The sequence below is a fragment of the Xenopus laevis genome, chromosome 6L (genome assembly GCF_017654675.1).
Source record: "Xenopus laevis strain J_2021 chromosome 6L, Xenopus_laevis_v10.1, whole genome shotgun sequence".
Lineage (NCBI taxonomy): Eukaryota > Metazoa > Chordata > Amphibia > Anura > Pipidae > Xenopus > Xenopus laevis.
In genome coordinates this window covers 2,993,582-3,013,331 of record NC_054381.1, presented here as the reverse complement: position 1 = coordinate 3,013,331, position 19,750 = coordinate 2,993,582, and the positions used below count along the sequence as shown (strand labels likewise).

General features: G+C 39.8%; 3 protein-coding genes across 7 annotated transcripts in view; 1 reads left to right on the top strand and 2 right to left on the bottom strand.

The window, feature by feature from the left end:
- Positions 1 to 19,750, top strand: part of XB5897957.S (hypothetical LOC495453 S homeolog) — a 658,286-nt gene that overhangs the window by 286,072 nt on the left and 352,464 nt on the right.
- Positions 1 to 19,750, bottom strand: part of LOC108719569 (gastrula zinc finger protein XlCGF57.1) — a 135,159-nt gene that overhangs the window by 43,445 nt on the left and 71,964 nt on the right. The window lies entirely within an intron of this gene.
- Positions 15,269 to 19,750, bottom strand: part of LOC108719529 (zinc finger protein 208) — a 30,647-nt gene continuing 26,165 nt past the window's right edge. The window contains exons 5-6 of the mRNA XM_041566772.1: positions 16,595 to 16,639; positions 15,269 to 16,490 (exon numbers count right to left, since the gene is read on the bottom strand). Coding sequence (XP_041422706.1) covers positions 15,372 to 16,490; positions 16,595 to 16,639 — 1,164 coding nt within the window. The 3' untranslated portion in view covers positions 15,269 to 15,371. The remainder of the gene's footprint in view (positions 16,491 to 16,594; positions 16,640 to 19,750) is intronic.

Below are 19,750 nucleotides of genomic sequence, written 5' to 3'. Positions count from 1 at the left end.
GAATCCAAAGTTGAAAATTCTTTAGCTGCTTCTACTCCCCCCCCCCCCCGACCCACTCTGATGGGAAAGAGATAAGTGCGGGGCACGTAAGGGGGCAGCATTGTAAGACCCTGTGAGTTATAAATGAATATGAAGTTCTGGGTAACTTGCTGCTTCTATATAAATAAATTATGCTCCCCTAAAATTACCTCTGCACAAATGACCCATTTTGTTTGAGTGGCTGAATTGTATTGTTACACTAATAATGTAGTAGTCGGCTAACTAGAGACTGCTCATATGATCTACATATCATACTATAATACTAATATCAGTCCCACATCTCTGGCTAAACCTATTATGTAGTAGTTGAACTATAGCTGAGCACATGATTAAGAGACTGATATAACTGGTGCAAGATTACAGGAGGAGGAGACATTGGAGAATAACAATCATATACAAAGCTTATTAGTGACTGTGAGAGTTTGTCAGACATTAGTGAGGGGATATTAGGCCTATTATAATGATGGATTAGTTACAAGAATAATAAGAATAGTCATATCACATAAAATGATCATATTTCTGTTTTACATTCTTTTCTTTCTCTAGAATCATCAACACATTTTGCTCCAATTATATTTCTCAGCCAGTGGTTCCTGAACAATATTTAAAACTGATTTATTACAACAATCCATACAGGAAAGTAGAAATTGTACAAAGCACAATCATTGAGCAGTAGTGAGTGTATACTCATAATAGTAACAAATACTAGAGTCTTCCTTCTGATAGAAGGGAATAGAGGAAAATATCAGTCCACCCAGAGTTTCTCCTGTTTCCTCTAAGGACTCCTCATATGTGAAACCCAGATGGGATCTATCTAAGTCCCAGCAATCAAATCCCTTCTATACTCCTTGGTAGAGCCAAGAGCTACTCCGTATACTGTATGTAGCCCTCAGCCTGGCTGGCTCTACTTGAGAGACTAATTACAGCATTTACTACCCCTTACTAGTCCTATTAGTGCACTATAAATGAGGGATACCCTATACACAGAATTGATATCGGTTCTGTGAAACTGAGTTTTTATTTTGTTGACAGAATGAATCCTGTGCTATAAGATCTTGCTTTAGCATCTATTTTGTCAATGAAATCTAGTTTGGCATGTACTAGTTATTTACACCAGTATATATTCTGTCCAAGTTTTTTGTACACATAACTGCATTTGCTACATGGATTTTTTGTAAAATAATTAAATCCTTTTGTGCACAAACCAGATTTTGTACCCAAACACAGGAATTAAGTGGGGGATCTGTAAGTGGAGTTACAAACACAGGAGTTTCAAACTAAAGGAGGTTCAATCTAGGTCAAAAGTTTGTTCTAAACCCTAATTTTATTTTAATTATTTTAATTTAATTTTATTTATTTTTTTTATTCCTGTCTTGATCTGTAATTGGGAAAATGAGTGCTAGCAAGATTGAAGGTCTGACTCAGTGCACATTCTGCCATATGTATGCAGATTTGGAACAACAATTCTTACCTCTGTGGTGGTTGTGAGCAAATTGGCACTTTGGAGGCTGGAGTTAGAGTCACTAGAGCAACAAATTGCAACACTGCGGTCGATTAACAATCTTAAAAGAAGTCTTTTTCTCACTGAGCAGGACCTAGCGGGGTCAGATAATTTGGGGGGAACAGAATAGCAGCAGGATGTTGAGGCAGTTAGCTGGGTGACAGTTAGAAAATGGGCAAAAGGTAAATGGAGGCTGATCCAGAGATTATACATTGCAACAAATTTGCCAGATTGTGTGAAGATGATGGGAGTATGAACTCTGGATTGGCAATTCTAGATGGGGCTGATCTCTCTAACAGCCGGGAGACCAGTTTCTCTAGTAGTGGTGGGGAGGAGAGTAGAGTCAGGACTAAGCAGATTGTGGTTGTAGGGGACTCAATTATTAGGAAAGTGGATAGGGTAATTTGTCGTCCGGATCGCCACAACCGAACAGTTTGCTGTCTACCTGGTGCCAGGGTTCAGCATGTGGTTGATCGGATAGACAAATTATTGGGTGGGGCTGGGCATGACCCAACTGTCTTAGTGCATATCGGTACTAATGACAAAATGAATGGTAGATGGAAGACCTTAAAGAATGATTTCAGGGATCTAGGCTCATCTAGTCATCTTTTCTGAAATTTTGCCTGTGCCACGTGCAAGTTTAGGAAAACAGCGGGAGTTTAGGGAGCTAAATGTGTGGCTCAAGTCTTGGTATAGGAAGGAAGGGTTTGGGTTCCTAGAGCACTGGGCTGATTTTTCCTTGGCTACAACCTATACAGTCGTGACGGTTTGCACCTCAATGGAAGGGGGTCCGTGGTGCTGGGGGAAAGAATGGCTAAAAGGTTGGAGGAGTGTTTAAACTCAAGGGGGGGTGGGTGAGATAAAGAATTATGGGAGAGCTAGGGTAGACGGGGCAGTGGGGTTAGTAAGGGGTCATGGGGGAGGAGTGAGGGGGGCATACAGTTTACCAGCTAAGGAGGTCCCTCTGTTACAAGGAAAACAGAAGAATACTAACTTTACATATAATTCTCCCCTAACTAATGCAAATTTCAAAAGTAAAAGTAGTAACCTCGGCTGTATGCTGCAAATGCACGGAGTTTGTCAGGTAAAGTGGGAGACCTGGAATTAATTGCTCTAAACATTATGATATAATTGGTATCACTGAGACCTGGTGGGATGAATCATGTGACTGGATTGTGAATTTAAATGGTTACACCCTTTTTAGGAGGGACAGAGGGATTAAATAGCGGGTGGAGGAGTGGGTTTGTATGTAAAGCCTGAATTAAAGCCATGCGCTAAAGAAATAACAATAGCTGCCACTGGTGAGGGTGTAGAATCCCTCTGGGTAGAGATTTTGATTGGGCAAAAGGTAACAAAGAGAATTCTCATTGGTGTATGTTATAAACCACCTGGTATAAGTGTCGAGTATGAAGCCCAGCTACTCTTGCAGATACAAGCGGCTTCACAGCTGGGTCAAGTTGTTGCTATGGGTGACTTCAATTATCCAGACATTGACTGGGGTAATGGGGTTGCTAAGACAGAAAAAGCGAGTAGGTTTGTAAATATGCTGAATGACAACTTTTTATTCCAGCTCGTTCAAGAACCTACTAGGAATAACTCTCTTTTGTACCTGTAATAACTAATAATACTGAACTCATCTCTAACATTTGTGTGGGTGAGGGGCATTTAGGGAATAGTGATCATAACATGGTCTCCTTTGAGATTCTGTTGCAAAAGCAATTCTATAAGGGACCAACTAAAACACTACATTTCAGAGGTGCAAACTGTGACAGTATAAGGGCATCTCTGCAACATATTAAGTGGGAAATGCTTTTCACAGGGTTAAACACAGAACAAAAATGGGAAGTCTTTAAAATGCTGCTTAATAAATCTACTTGTCAGTATATTCCACTTGTAAGCAAGGAACGTCGTTGCAAAGCAAAACCTTTTTGGTTCAATAGAAGCGTTGGTGTTGAGGTGGGTAAGAAAAGACCTGATTTTAAGGCTTTCAAGTTATCTGGTACAGCCGAAACATTTATAAGGTACAAGGAGGCCAATAAATCATGCAAAGAAGCTATAAGGCAAGCTAATATTGATATAGAAAAGGATATTGCAGCAAGCAGTAAAAAAAATCCAAAATTATTTTTTAAATATGTTAAACAGGCTTTGTGTGCTCTGGTTGAAACGTTAAACTTGTGAAGGCAAAGCGAGTGTGGGAGCTGCTTAGCGAGTGTTGCATGTGATCGAAGTGTTGCATGTGAATTAAGGGGCCGATTCATCAAGCTCGAGTGAAGGATTCGAAGTAAAAAAACTTTGAATTTCGAAGTATTTTTTAGGCTACTTCGACCATCGAATGGGCTACTTCGACCTTCGACTACGACTACGACTTCGAATCGAAGGATTCGAACTTAAAATCGTTCGACTATTCGACCATTCGATAGTCGAAGTACTGCCTCTTTAAAAAAAACTTCGACCCCCTAGTTCGGCAGATAAAACCTACCGAAGTCAATGTTAGCCTATGGGGAAGGTCCCCATAGGCTTGCCTAAGTTTTTTTGATCGAAGGATATTCCTTCGATCGTTGGATTTAAATCCTTCGAATCGTTCGATTCGAAGGATTTAATCGTTCGATCGAAGGAATAATCCTTCGATCGTTCGATCGTAGCATTTGCGCTAAATCCTTCGACTTCGATATTCGAAGTCGAAGGATTTTAGTTCCTAGTCGAATATCGAGGGTTAATTAACCCTCGATATTCGACCCTTGATGAATCGGCCCCTAAGTGTTAAGCAGCAGCAGTTAAAAACCTTAAGGCGTTTAAAACCAAAAAGGCGTTTGTGAGGAATTACATTTGGGAGACTGTAAGTACCAGTGTAAATATGAGTGGGTTTGCTGGTATTACTCAGTGTGTGTCTTGTCACATGTATGTGGTGTTGGAGCAGCAGTTCCAGGCAGTATTTACATGTGAGAGATGTCGGTGGGTTTTCATCTTGGAATCTGAGCTGCAGACTCTAAGGGGTGAACTTGCAGCACTGAGAGCATCGGCAAACGAGGGGAATGACAGGAGGCTCACAGAGCAACCACTGGCAGGGGCTAGTGGAGTGGGGGGAGGAGGAGAAGGGGCAGTGGAGGCTAATGAGGGAGGAAGGTTTGTGACAGTCAAGAGGGGAAGTAGGGGACAGAAGAGTAGAGGGGCTGGTCCACAGTTTGTCCAAAACAGCAAATTCACCGTTTTGGCTGAAGATGCTGGGGAGGAAAACTCCAAACTGGCGTGTATGGAGCAGGCTGACTCTCGGAGCACCCCGGGAGGCAGTGGCTCTAATACGGGTGGTGGGGGGTGTGCAAGGAAGGAAAAGCAGGTTCTAGTTATAGGGGATTCAATTATTGAAAATTATATCTGGAACGGTCTAAATCCTAAGACGGACGAATGGCTAGTGCCAGAGGGTTGATAGTTGTCACCCCCGCCCTCTATGACGCCATAACGCTATAGGGCCCAAGGCAGCATGGACTATAAGGGCTAATGGTCAACTGTGGACAATGGTCACTCATATAACTTATACTAGGCCATACAAACAAAAGATCATCACTCTGTTACTTAAATTCCAGAGTGTCAGCATAGTGTCAGCATGTCTCTTATGCCCTTTTGCAGAAGTGTTGCTCAATAGTTGTCTGTACCACAATGGTTATGTTTAGCCAATAGCTGATTGCGAGACTGTGGACAGTTGGAACCAGAAATCTCTTATGTTGCAAAACTGCACATCTTACAGGAATGTATAAATATATACAGTATGCCAGTAAGTCTCCTCTCCAGACTATGTATGGTATTTCCGTGAACCCCTTGTCATAATTACTATAAATACCTTCTGAAAGCTATATAACGCCTGGACCAAGAGGTGGGTCTTTGGTAAGTCCTTGGCTGACATTCTGTGTGTTACTCCAACAGCTTACCCAGACACAACTGTTATGTTGTATTATGATGAATAAATTGCCTGACTATTACTAAAGGTTTTCCTTTACTGAGTTTTGTCTTACACGAGGTCAAAATGGTATTACTAAAAATACCATCAAGGGGAATCTGTGGCAAGGCCCCTACATGCCGAACAGTCTGCTGATGTTATTCCAATATTTAAAAAGGGATTACGATCTCAGCCTGGCAATTATAGGCCAGTAAATCTGACATCTGTGGTGGGCAAATTATTTGAAGGCTTGTTAAGGGATCACATTCAAAATTTTGTCCTAATGAATGGCATTATGAGCAACAATCAGCATGGCTTTATGAAGGATAGGTCATGTTAGACGAATTTGATTGCATTTTATGATGTCGTAAGTAAGATTCTGGACAGTGGGGGGGCAGTAGATGTGATCTATTTGGATTTTGCCAAAGCGTTTGATACTGTGCCCCACAAACAACTGCTTTCTAAACTAAGGTCTGTTGGGCTTAATGAAGTCGTTTGCACATGGATAGGAAACTGGCTACAGGATCGGGTACAGAGGGTGGTTGTTAATGGGACATTCTCTACTTGGAGTAAGGTTCTTAGTGGGGTCCCCCACTATTTAACTTGTTCATTAATGACATTAATGACTTAGGGGAGGGTGTTGTAAGTAATGTATCGGTGTTTGCAGATGAGACAAAATTATCAGCCCAATTAATTCCATCCAGGATGTGGCACTTGCAACAGGATCTTGACAAACTGGCAATTTGGGCAGCTAAGTGGCAAATGAGATTCAATGTTGATAAATGTAAAGTCATGCACCTGGGATGTAACAATATCCACTTATACCCTTAATGGGACTGCACTAGGCAAATCCATAATGGAGACGGAGCTTGGAGTCCTTGTAGATAATAAACTTGTCTGTAGCAAGCAATGCCAGTCAGCAGCATCAAGGGCAAATAAGGTCTTGACTTGTATTAAATGGGGCAGAGAGTCACGGGAGGAGGGGGTCCCACTGTATAGAGCACTGGTAAGGCCCCATCTAGAATATGCCGTACAGTTTTGGTCTCCATCACTCAAACAGGACATAATTGTATTAGAGAGGGTACAGAGAAGGGCAACTAAGCTGGTAAAAGGTATTGAAAATCTTAGCTATGAGGAAAGACTGGCCAAATTGGGGATGTTCACGCTGGAGAAGAGGCGCTTAAGGGGTGATATGATGACTATGTATAAATATATAAGGGGATCATATAATAATCTCTCTAATGCTTTATTTACAGTAGGTCTTTCCAGCTGACATGAGGTCACCCATTCCGATTAGAAGAAAAGAGGTTCCACCTAAATATTCGGAAGGGTTTTTTTTACAGTGAGAGCTGTGAAGATGTGGAATTCTCTCCCTGAATCAGTGGTACAGGCTGATACATTAGATAGGTATAAGAAGGGGTTGGATGGTGTTTAGCAAGTAAGGGAATACAGAGTTATGGGAAATAGCTCATAGTACAAGTTGATCCAGGGACTAGTCCGATTGCCATTTTGGAGTCAGGAAGGAATTTTTCCCCCTCTAAAGCAAATTGGAGAGGCTTCAGATGGGTTTTTTGCCTTCCTCTGGATCAACTGGCAGATAGGTAGTTAATAAAAAATAAAAAAAAAAGGTTGAACTCGATGGACATGTGTCTTTTTTCAACCTTACTTACTATGTTACTATGTAATAGTAAAAAAGATGAAGCAGGAAGGGGTGGGACCCTTACTATCAGAGGGGGGTCAGCTGGTTGATGAAAACAAAATAAATGCGCAGATTCTAAACTCATATTTTTCATCTGTCTACACAAATGAGGAACCAATAAGTGAAGGTTTCCTTAATAGTCCCAATTCTAGTAATACAACTAAGAATACATGGTTCACACATGAGGAAATTCAAAAGAGACTAGAACATGTTAAGATTAACAAAGGTCCGGGGCCAGATGGTAGTCATCCCAGAGTACTTAGCGAGCTTAGCTCTGTGATTGCCAAACCTCTTTACTTAATTTTTCAGGATTCATTGAGATCTGGCATAGTCCTGAAAGACTGGTGAATTGCTTATGTGGTGCCTCAATTCAAAAAAGGATCCCGTTCTCAGTCTCAGAACTATAGGTCAGTTAGTCTAACATCAGTGGAAGGAAAGCTTTTCGAGGTGTTAATAAAGGATAAGATACTGGACTTCATAGCAAAATATTAATACTATGAGTGTGTTCCAGCATGGTTTTATGTGTAATAGATCTTGCCAGACTAACTGAATTTCTTTTTATGAGAAGGTAAGTAGAGACCTCGATTCTGGGATGGCAGTGGATGTGATTTACTTAGACTTTGCTAAAGCATTTGATACAGTGCCACACAGAAGGTTACTGGTTAAATGAAGGAATGTTGGCCTGGAACATAGTATTTGTACCTGGATAGAGAACTGGCAAAAAGATAGACTACAAAGAGTGGTGGTAAATGGAACATTTTCTAATTGGACCAGTGTTGTTAGTGGAGTACCGCAGGGCTCTGTACTAGGTCCCTTGCTTTTCAACTTGTTTATTAATGACCTGGAGGTGCCATTGAAAGTACTGTTTCTATTTGTGCAGATGATACTAAATTGTGCAGAACTATAGGTTCCATGCAGGATGCTGCCACTTTGCACAGTGATTTGTCTAAACTGGAAAACTGGGCAGCAAACTGGAAAATGAGGTTCAATGTTGATAAATGCAGGTTATGCACTTTGGCAAAAATAATATAAATGCAAGTTATACACTAAATGGCAGTGTGTTGGGAGTTTCCTTAAATGAGAAGGATCTTGGGGTCTTTGTAGATAACACGTTGTCTAATTCTGGGCAGTGTCATTCTGTGGCTACTAAAGCAAATAAAGTTCTTGTATAAAAAAGGGCATTTAACTCAAGGGTGTTAGGGAATAAACCTTGACTGAGCTTTCCTTGCACTGTCCCTGCAGCTACGAGTCGACTCGATTTAAACCTGTGTACTGGCCGACCATCTGATATCGTTCCTTCCAGGCGCGCTGATCAGGGAACTTGCAAGAACGACACAATATGTTTGTGTGTTACAAACAAGTTCAGTTTATTGAAGGACAAACATAGGCTTAAATATGTTATAAGTAAAGATGTCCCAATATAGTGACGTATCAGCATAGTTATTAGCATAGTATATGTCTGTAATAGGTTCAGCATTCAGGATGGGAAAGAGAGAAATAACAGACAAATATGTGCATGCGTATTAGCTAAGATATTTTGGCTGAGGCAAGCTGATAATATTGTTTATAGTACATGATGCTGCTTTTGCAAAGTTGTCTAAGAAGAGACAGGACAGAAAAACAAGTACAGAGGCCTACAAGGGTCGGCACGTAGGCAAGTTAACCCTTTAACCCCCCCTTTGATCATAACATGATCATCTATTGTGAAAAAGACATATGAGAATGTATTTTCTTCAACTGAGAATTTTCTGAAGTACGTATCATAGAGTGGATACGCTTCCTAAAAGAGCAGGAAAGATATTATTATGAAAATAACAAGAAGAACAAGAATGACTGTAACAATAAACAGGGGATAAATAATAGAATGCATGATAGCAGAACCAGTAGGTGACCAACCAGTGAAGACTTCATACCAATGGTGTTGTAAATCATCTTGTAACTGACAACCTAAAGACATTAATCTGTGTTTGGTAGCAACAGTTTTAACAACAGTATCATAGAATTTATCAGTGTGTTTGTGATATGCTGCAATAGTATCAGTATGATGAGGAATAAGTGAACGAAACCGAGAAACAGGGAGTTGATCATTGGCAATAGGTAAAATTAACCTAAACTATAAACTCACCTAAATGCAAATAACCGTATTGAGGCTACTATGCTCTGAAGAGGGGCTAGGCCTGTCTTCAAAACCAAGAACTCATTCTTGACCAGCAGAATTAACACAACTACATGCTGGAGAGTTCCTAATCCATCCCAATCTTGTTATTTGCCTAACTACACAAACTAAAAGAATTAGTATTACATATCTAATTCAACCAACACCCAAAAGATTCCATGCCATGTATTTTGAAATATTGCGTTTAGTAAACATAAGTCTCTTTATCCATGTTCCAGTGCCGTTTAGAAAAGATGGTTTGAATAAAGGCATCTGCAAAGGTATTGTCCCAATTATAGTTCTTAGAAGTGATGAACTTAGTATACTTGTATCTCCATGATATAGTCGTGTTCTTGTAGAGACAGGTGTCATCAAACATTTTCTATATAGTGATTTGGAAAGAGACATGGAAAAAGACGTCCGTAATTAAAGTTAACTGTGAAATACGAATGGTTCCCATCTATCACAGATTTCGAATTATCAATAAAGAGTGTTCATTTGAAATCATCATCATCATCATCATAAACATGTAGCAAGAAAAACAATTGCCAAAATCTTCCACATGCTCAGTTGTTTATCTATAGAAGTAAACAAATTATAATGGTAGAAACTACTTTTATAAAGAATTTCAGAATCAGGATCTTGAATCCTGACACGGTAGATTTGTTTAGCATTAGGTTTTGTACTTTGAGAAATTATAAACACAGTAAGTTTATAAAGGGCATAAAATTATAGCAATATAAAGAAAACCATGAAAACACTATCTTGCTTAAGCAAAACTAAATATATTACTAGACTGGAAACCTTTAAAAGAGTTCCACTCCTTATGCCTAATTGCCCTTGCTTCATATTGTAACTCTTTAATCTTATTTACAATTCCCCAAAAAATATAAAACCTTACTATGGTAAACAATTCTCTTAAAAAGATTGTGGCGTGATATTAAAATATTTGCTGTTACATTATCCTAATCTCCAATTGCTATGGCAGGAGCTGAAGTAGCAATAATACAGGTACCATAACTATTCTCTCGTAACTAAACATAAGCCCATGTACCACATATAAAGTAGTAGGTAGATTTCTATGTTATTAATACATAAATAGTTAATTTTATTTTAGAATAGGTTCCAAAACTCTATACTTTTCTTAAAATTAGTATCTGTCAAATTAACAGTTGTTATATAAATACCATCTTCTGCTCGATGCTAAATTCATTAGCTTCATCTTTGGTTGCCTGTAAAACACACATAGACCAATCATTATTTTCCATGTGTCATTTAAACGTGTTTAATGCTTTAATAGTGCTATTTTCCAAGCCGTATATAAATAATAATTGTTATTATTAGACTAGTTTATGAGCAGAAATTGGGAAAACTACCATGGGTATTCCCATTGAATCAGTTGGCCTAATGCCACACACCCAACAACCATTTTTATTGGTTCCCTTAGTTATTCTTTTTTTTGTAAAGTTATGTAATGATTTGACTGTTCATAAAAATTACTTTTGCTAGAGGACATATGAACGAAACCAAAACTCAGTAGTACTTAAAATACAAATACTGTACATGCTTGTCGGGTACACTTGCTCTACTACAATTTGAAACATGATCTATATATCTTTGTTATATAATTTTACTGAACTAGGTGTTACTGATTGCACTTAGAAAGGACCTTCAAACCTTGGGTCCAAGCTGTTCCTCACGTGTTTTTTAATCACTACCCAGTCACCCTGTTTAAGATAGTGTGAACCAGTATTGACATTTGGATCTGGAATAGAATCAAAAACATATTTGTGTATTTCATTTGGACATTTCTGTACAACAGCTACATATACAATCCCATTCTTAGGGCTGACCCAAACAGAATGTCGTAGGGTGACAGTTTGTAAGGGCCTCTTGGATTGGTGCATATTGAAAACAAAGCAATGGAAGGAAGTTAAGATTTTAATGTTTCTTTCAGAATCTATTACATTTTATTCTATATAACACCATTTAGGCTTTCAACCTTCCCAAAACTCTGAGGGTTATTTTTATTTAAGACATTATCTGCCCTGTAAAATGTGTACCCCTGTTACTTTCAATGTAGGTTGGTAAATAATACCTACACATACCTCATTTAAAGTTTCTTAGCAGTTGCTTTTGTTGTAGCCGTAGCAACTTGGCCATGCGTCAGGCCATCCTGAGAACATGTCAATACATATTAGTACATATTCATATGGACCTACTTTAGGCAGTTGGCTGTAGTCTATTTGTAATCGCTGGAAGGGTTATTCTGGTTTAGCTGTCTCAGAGATTTGACTACCTGACCAGGATTATGATGTAAACAGGTAACACAAGAAAAGACATATTTTGCAACAAATGCTGGAAACACAGGTGCTATTCAACTTTTCTGAACTGAAGCAGCCATTGCATTCTTACCTGAGTGCGCAAGTCCATGAGTTAGATGTGCCATCATAGCATACACTGCTTTTTATAGACAGTATAATAGACCATTTTTCCATAGCCCCATATCATCCTTGGAGGCTCCCAGCTTCAACCACTTTCCTTTTTCCATCTCAGGGGCCTAGTCCTGTATTGTAGCCAAGATATCTATGTCCAACGGCCCTTTGTGGTCTTTCTGGATGCAACTTACTGTCATTATAGGCAAGAGTGCAGCTGACTTGGATCTCTCATCAGCTTTTGCATTTCCTTTAGCTTCTGGAGTTTGAAGCTTTGTGTGCGCTTGTACTTTAAGAATGGCTACCTCAGTTGGAAGCTGTAATGCTAACAATAGCTCTTTTACTAAATTTGTATTTGTATTCTTATTTGGATTACCTGATGATGTCATAACATTTCTGGCCCTCCAAATCAGAAGATAGTGGAGACAAATACCAATACAGGACCTGCTATCAGAAAAGATGTTTGCCCTTTGACCTTCCGCTAGTGTGCATGCTGTCCATGGAATGAGCTTTCTGTGAGTGTTAATGAGACGTGCTGCAGGGACGCCCGCCACCCCCCTTTTTCTCTACGGGCCGGGGTAGAGCTTGGCTGCGGGGCTGAGAACTGCCTGTATCAGAGCTGCTGTTTTCAGCACTGAAAGATGAATTGTCTCTTCTCACTATTCTCTATTTTCTAACTTAACCCTTCTACCAGCAGCTTTTCTTGTTCCTCTCTTTGCTTTCTAGTTTCCTCTGATTCTACAGCACTTTCCTAACCTTCTATGTCACTTTCCTGACCTTCTATGTCACTTACCTGACCTTCTTCTATGTCACTTACCTGAATTTCTTCTATGTCACTTACCTGACCTTCTTCTAGGTCACTTACTGATTCTTGCTCTCCTTTGCTCCTATTACAAGAAACATTCCTAGCATAGGGAGTTGATGGCTCTATGTATGACATATGAGTTACAACCACTCAACTCTTGTGGGGCTAGAGCTTCTAATACATCACTTTAACATTCCCATTTGATTCGATTATTCTTTGTTCAGACCAAAATTCTTTGTGTAAACATCTAGCAACTTTAAACCATGCTTCAGCGGCCTCTACAAAACCCGAATCATTATGATGTACAGAGACAGAGTTGTATCAGCGTCCTTTCGACGTCCGGATACCACACACATTAATCATCTTATTCTACTTTCTCGGAAAAAGAGTATCACAAAACACATACCGGGTAAGAGATAGCTCTATACAGGTTCAATAAAGAGCTGCAGGCAAGAAAATACCTGTTGTTGCTGGCTGCCAGGAGTCGATTTAGACAACAGGTATGAACAATAATAGCAGGTTTGACACGAGTAAGAAACCAAAAAAAAAAAAAAAAAAGGTCTTCCCGTATCCCGGAGGTGATCAGTCTCCGTCCCGTCCTCTATGGTCGACCTGCGTCCTTTGTATCGGCTGATGAGCAGTCAGAACCTGTAGCCTCACTTTGGGCATTAAAATTGATAAGGACACAAACAGTCCTGAGGATATTTATTCCCATCCTAATTAGATTATGGGTGTACACCAGAAGAACCACACTGACACAAGACGTTCAGTATAGAAAAGGCTTCTCCCCATCCTGCTATTTTATCTACCTATGGGTCTGCATAAAATCCCCCTGTGGGACTACATCGATATACATATTGTTTACATGTTTCATCAGGTTCAGGAGGTGCTAGACTATTAGAAGTTTTACCTCCCATTGTATTAGTAAAAGATAGGAGAAGGTAATACACCTAACTATATTATAGATAGAGTGTAATGATAACGTGATTTACAGACTTCCTTATGAAATCTGCTTGTGTGTTATTTCTACACACTCACTTTCTGTTCCGGGCTAATAACCTAATTCTCGGACTCATGAAGCTTCACAATGTGATAGAAAGAGATAGCCTGTCTCTGTAATGTCAGAGCTTATGAATCTTTTATGGGTATAAGGGGGCAAGTCGATTTAAAAGTTGGCGGAAACAGAAAAGTAGAGGAGAGTCATGGAAATATCACAAAAATCGAGTTAGTCATTAACAACAATCATATGCAATAAACATGAACACATAAAACGCATGGAAGGACGAATCAGTCAGTAAGAAATGATCTCCGTACACAACCTGAGACTTCCCTATATCTTAACTAACTACCTTGGGATTCTCTACAACCTGTCTTGACCACAAGACTTATATAAACCTGTCTCTACCTTGAGACTATTTCAGCTGCTTAACCTTTCCCTTGAAATATACCAAAGGGATCGGTATAACGGAAAGAGCCAAGGGTAAGAGAAAAAAAATGTCAGTTCAGACAGCGATCCTACTTACCCTTGGATTTCCAACCGAATCCCACTTTTGACACCAGAAACTGTTAGGGAATAAACCTTGACTGAGCTTTCCTTGCACTGTCCCTGCAGCTACGAGTCGACTCGATTTAAACCTGTGTACTGGCCGACCATCTGATATCGTTCCTTCCAGGCGCGCTGATCAGGGAACTTGCAAGAACGACACAATATGTTTGTGTGTTACAAACAAGTTCAGTTTATTGAAGGTCAAACATAGGCTTATATAGGTTATAAGTAAAGACGTCCCAATATAGTGACGTATCAGCATAGTTATTAGCATAGTATATGTCTGTAATAGGTTCAGCATTCAGGACGGGAAAGAGAGAAATAACAGACAAATATGCGTATTAGCTAAGATATTTTGGCTGAGGCAAGCTGATAATATTGGTTATAGTACATGATGATACTTATGCAAGGTTGTCTAAGAAGAGACAGTACAGGGTCGTACAGAAAAACAAGTACAGAGGCCTACAAGGGTCGGCACGTAGGCAAGTTAACCCTTCAAAGGGATGAAACATAATTGTGTCTCTTTATAGGTCCCTGGTGAGGCCTCATCTGGAGTATGGGGGCAGTTTTGGACTCCAGTCCTTAAGAGGGATATAAATGAGCTGGAGAGAGTGCAGAGACTAAGTGCAACTAAACTGGTTAGAGGGAGGGAAGAGTTAAATTATGAGGGGAGACTGACAAGGTTGGGGTTGTTTTCTCTGGAAAAAAGGCGCTTGTGAGGGGACATGATTAGACTTTACAAGTACATTAGAGGACATTATAGACAAATAGCAGGGGACCTTTTTACCCATAAAGAGAATCACGTACCAGAGGCCTCCCCTTCAGACTAGAGGAAAAGAAGTTTCATTTAAAGGAACAGAGTAGGGGGTTCATCACAGTGAGGACAGTGAGGTTGGGGAATGCACTGCCGGGTGATGATTCAGTTAATGACTATAAGAGGGACTTGGAGGATTTCTTGGACAGACATAATACAAAGGCTATTGTGATACTAAACTCTATAGTTAGTATAGATATGGGGATATATCATTTATGTGACAGTAGGGAGGGGTGTGTGTATGGGGCTGGGTTTTCATTTGGAGGGGATGGACTTGATGGACTTCAACCCAATTTGACTATGTAAAATAGGTCTTTTGTATAATTATTGGGTCTTTTTTTACCTGTGTAAACAAACTGCACCTCATACAGTAGAATTCTGATATATTGTAACAAAACAAAAGCTGCAGTGCAGGATACACATAACCCAGAATGAATTACAGCTATTTATTCAGGGATACTTGAATATTGTTTAGGATAACACATTAAGGGTTTCTCCCCTGTATGAGTCATCTGGTGCTTTTTGAGGGTTTGCTTTATAGAAAAGCCTTTTCCACATTCTGTGCATGTGAATGGTTTCTCCCCAGTATGAACAGTTTGGTGAATTTGAAGATGATCATTTCTAGAAAAGCCTTTCCCACATTCTGTACATGTGAATGGTTTCTCCCCAGTATGAACAGTTTGGTGAATTTGAAGATGATCATTTCTAAAAAAGCCTTTGCTGCATTCTGTGCATGTGAATGGTTTCTCCCCTGTGTGAACTCTCTGGTGAATACTGAGCTTGTGCTTTGTAGAAAATCCTTTACTACATTCTGTGCATGTGAAGGGTTTCTCCCCTGTGTGCATTGTCTGGTGAATTTTGAGATCACATTTTGTAGAAAAGCCTTTGTTGCATTCTGTGCATGTGAAGGGTTTCTCCCCTGTGTGAGTCATGTAGTGAAGTTTGAGGGTTCGCTTTATAGAAAAGCCTTTACCACATTCTGTGCATGTGAAAGGTTTCTCCCCCGTATGAATTGTCTGGTGAATTTTGAGATAATCATTTCTAGAAAATCCTTTCCCACATTCTGTACATGTGAAGGGTTTCTCCCCTGTGTGAGTCAAGTGGTGAGGATTGAGCTTTTGCTTTGTAGAAAAGCCTTTTCCACACTCAGTGCACATGAAGGGTTTCTCCCCTGTGTGAACTGCTTGGTGAATTTTGAGGTGCTGCTTTCTAGTAAATCCTTTGCCACATTCTGTGCATGTGAATGGTTTCTCCCCTGTGTTTACTGTCTGGTGAATTTTGAGATTCTGCTTTGTAGAAAAGCTTTTGCCACATTCATTAGAGGAAACTGGTTTCTCCTCTGTGTGATGTATAAGAAGTGTCACATTTGAAGAGAAGACTTTGCCATATTCTTCATAAGGGAAAGGTTTCTCTTCTTTGATAACCTTCTGATGTCCTGTAAGACTGTTGTCTTGCTGCTCACATTCCATTGTGCTACAAAGTTGCGCCTCTTTTGTCTTACGACTTGTTGTAACTGACAGACAAGAAGATCTGCTGCTATTTGGTTTGCTGAGAGACCTGATATCCTATTCCTGAGTCACACGGTGTCTCTGCTTTATTCTATGTCCTGCACCTGTAACGGCTCCTTGGCTGGATCTAAGGAATCCCAGAAATCCCTGGATTCTCTTACTTGGAACCTCTGCTGCTTAATGCTGCTCTGGGATCTTCTGCATCTCTGCAAAAAGAAACATTAAAATCTTGTACTTAAAAAACGTTTTACTTAGAAAGTGTCGTTTCCACATATTTGTTAATATATTTGAAGCTTTTACAGGTGCCCATTGATTTGATCTTTTTCTTATATAAACTTAACTACCCTATAGTTGTTAGATGGAGTAAGTATTAGCTTTCTGAGACTGTCCCTGTGAATATGGAGCATCAGGGCCCTGATTTGCAGAGGGTTAATTGATATTTAAAGTGATATAAACGTGATCCATTTATTGGCTAACTAATATAATCATAACTAATATAATCATAACAAGCTTTCAGAACATTTAGTTTCTTATTCAAGCTGATTACAAAGAAGCTGTGCTGTTCTCTGTTATATAAATATATATATATACACATAACATTCAGTTCATAGGTCACATGACCAACATAAAGGAATATCAGTCTATGTGTGAGGTGTAAAGTCATTACGAGGGGATTTGCAATAGACAAGCAGATAAGGCAGAAGCTAATGTGGGTCAGAGGCTGAGTATAAATTAGGGGGGAATTATTGGAGTGTTGTGGTGTCGATGAAGAGGAGAAAGATGGAGAGATGAGAGAGTAAATTTGAATTATTTGGGAAAACCATTTGTATATTTTCTTGAAGAAAAATATAACTTCATTTATTATGAAGGCGGTTTTTTTTTTTTTTTACAGCTTTTCTGTTTTTATAATTGATTTCACTGAAATCAGTGTTTGTTCTTTGAAATTTTGTACAAAAAAAAAGAAATGGAAGCTTGAGAACCTGCTAAAGAAACTGGCTCATCTGGATTGTGACATCTTCTTCTTTAAAACCTGCAAAAAGGAAAATCTCATTCCCAAAGGGCTTGCCCTAAGGAACCCTGTTAAAAGTACTTACAACACCCACTTTGCTCAACAACTTTGCAGCAGGACTTCCGAGAGACTATGTAACCACCTCATCAAAGTTTTCTTTACAACAAAAAAGGATCATACAGTAAGAAATTGCCTCCCTTAGAGATCTTTTTACAGGAACAGACACTGGGGCTCATTTATCAGGACTGGGCAAATTTGCCCATGGGCAGTTACCTATTGCAACCAATCAGTGATTAGCTTTTTAAAGCCAGCTGCAAGTAGAACAATGAATGCAGCAGTTTGATTGGTTGCCATGGGTTACTGCCCACGGGCAAATTTGCCCATTGTTGATAAATGACCCTCATTGAGTATATTAACCAGGCACTACAACCAGGGCTGCCATCAGAAATCACGGGGCCCCACACAACAACATTTTCTGGGGCCCCCCCTCCCTCAGTATGAAGGCCACACAAGACACAGGCATTAAAACATGACGTGCCCCCTACAAGTTAAAAAAATAACGTTGGTGCCCAGACTCCTCCTAAAAGTTTTGGTGGTCAGGTGGTGGTTAAAGAAAAAAAAACATTGGTGGCCAGGGCCCCACACATTTAAAAAAAAAAACAATGAGCCAGGGCCCCCACACATAAAAAAACCAATTACCCAGGGCCCCCACGCATCTTTAAAAAATAAAAAAACAATTAGCCAGGGCCCCCCCACATTTTTTTTAAAAAAAACAATTAGCCAGGGCCCCCATGCATCTTTAAAAAAAAAAACAAAATAGCAAAGGGCCCCCACACATTTAAAAAAAAAAAAAAAAACAATTAGCTAGGGCCCCCACACATTTAAAAAAAAAACCAATTAGCCAGGGCCCCCACGCATCTTAAAAAAAAACCCAATTAGCCAGGGCCCCCCCACATTTTTTTTAAAAAAAAACTATTAGCCAGGGCCCGCACACATCTTAAAAAAAAAAATTGCAAAGGGCCCCCACACATTTAAAAAAACAATTGGTCAGGGCTCCCACAAGTTAAAAGAAAAAACAAAACTGCACGTACCTTAGCCAGGGAGTTTAGATGCCGGTATCTTCAGTTTCTTGTGCTCTGATTCGCCAGTGAAATTTAAGTCCCGGTAAAGGCACATGGTTATTGGATAAAGTAGAGGGGAGGTTCAAACTTCTCCCAACCAATCCGCATGTGGCTTTACCGGGACATACATTTCCCTGGCAAATCAGAACACAGGAAGAAGTCATTGGAGCTCGGATGCAGGGGACCGGCTGTGCAAGTAAATGCAAGTAAGTGCAGCACGGCCGGGCCCCCTTAACTCCCCAAAACATCCGGGCCCAGGACAACAGTCCCCCCTGTCCCCCCCTGATGGCGGCCCTGACTACAACTATACTACAGAAAACTACAAACACTGCTGGGAACTAAGAAAAAGAAAAAACAACAAAGGCTTCGATTTCAAAGTGACCGCTCTGCAGATCCAACTTACGCACAAAAACGCTGTGTGATAAACTTATCGGACTACTCTCCTACTAAAGAGGAAATTAAAGTACTTTCAAAGGGGCCAACATACTGCCCTATAACAGCAATGGATAAAACTGAACTCAGCAAAAAAAAATTTTTTAGGAAACTGCACCTTAAGGAATTTTTTCATGACAGGCCATACAGTGATTCTGACACCTCCAAACAACAGGAACAATATAGAAAAAAGAAAGTCAAGTGGACGCCTCCTGCAGGCATGAATGCCAAACTAGATCAGTACATAAACTCATTTAGAGAAAGGGTTAAATCAACTATCCTGGCCAAGCAGAGAAACAGAAGCACAATCTGAGTGCCCAAGAAAGGAATGCCATTAAATGCCTCAAGAACAACAAGGACATCATCATCATCATCAAACCAGCCGATAAAGGGGGTGCAGTGGTCATTATGAACACTTTGGACTACATCACAGAGGCCCACATACAGCCATCAAACTCCAATCACTATACTAAACTAGATACTGACCCCACAATTGCTTATAGGAAAGAACTAAAAAACTTAATCAAGACACTACCAGCCACACAATCGCATCTGGTATATTTGGAACCAGAGAATCCCAAAACAGGCACCTTCTATATGTTTCCTAAAATCCACAAAGAAGGTATCCCTGGACGACCTATAATATCTGGGATTGGCACTGACAGAAGGCACATCAGGATGGGTTGAGCAGATCTTAAAACCAGTAGTAAAACAAGCTATTTACAAGATACAACTGATCTGCTAAACAAACTTGC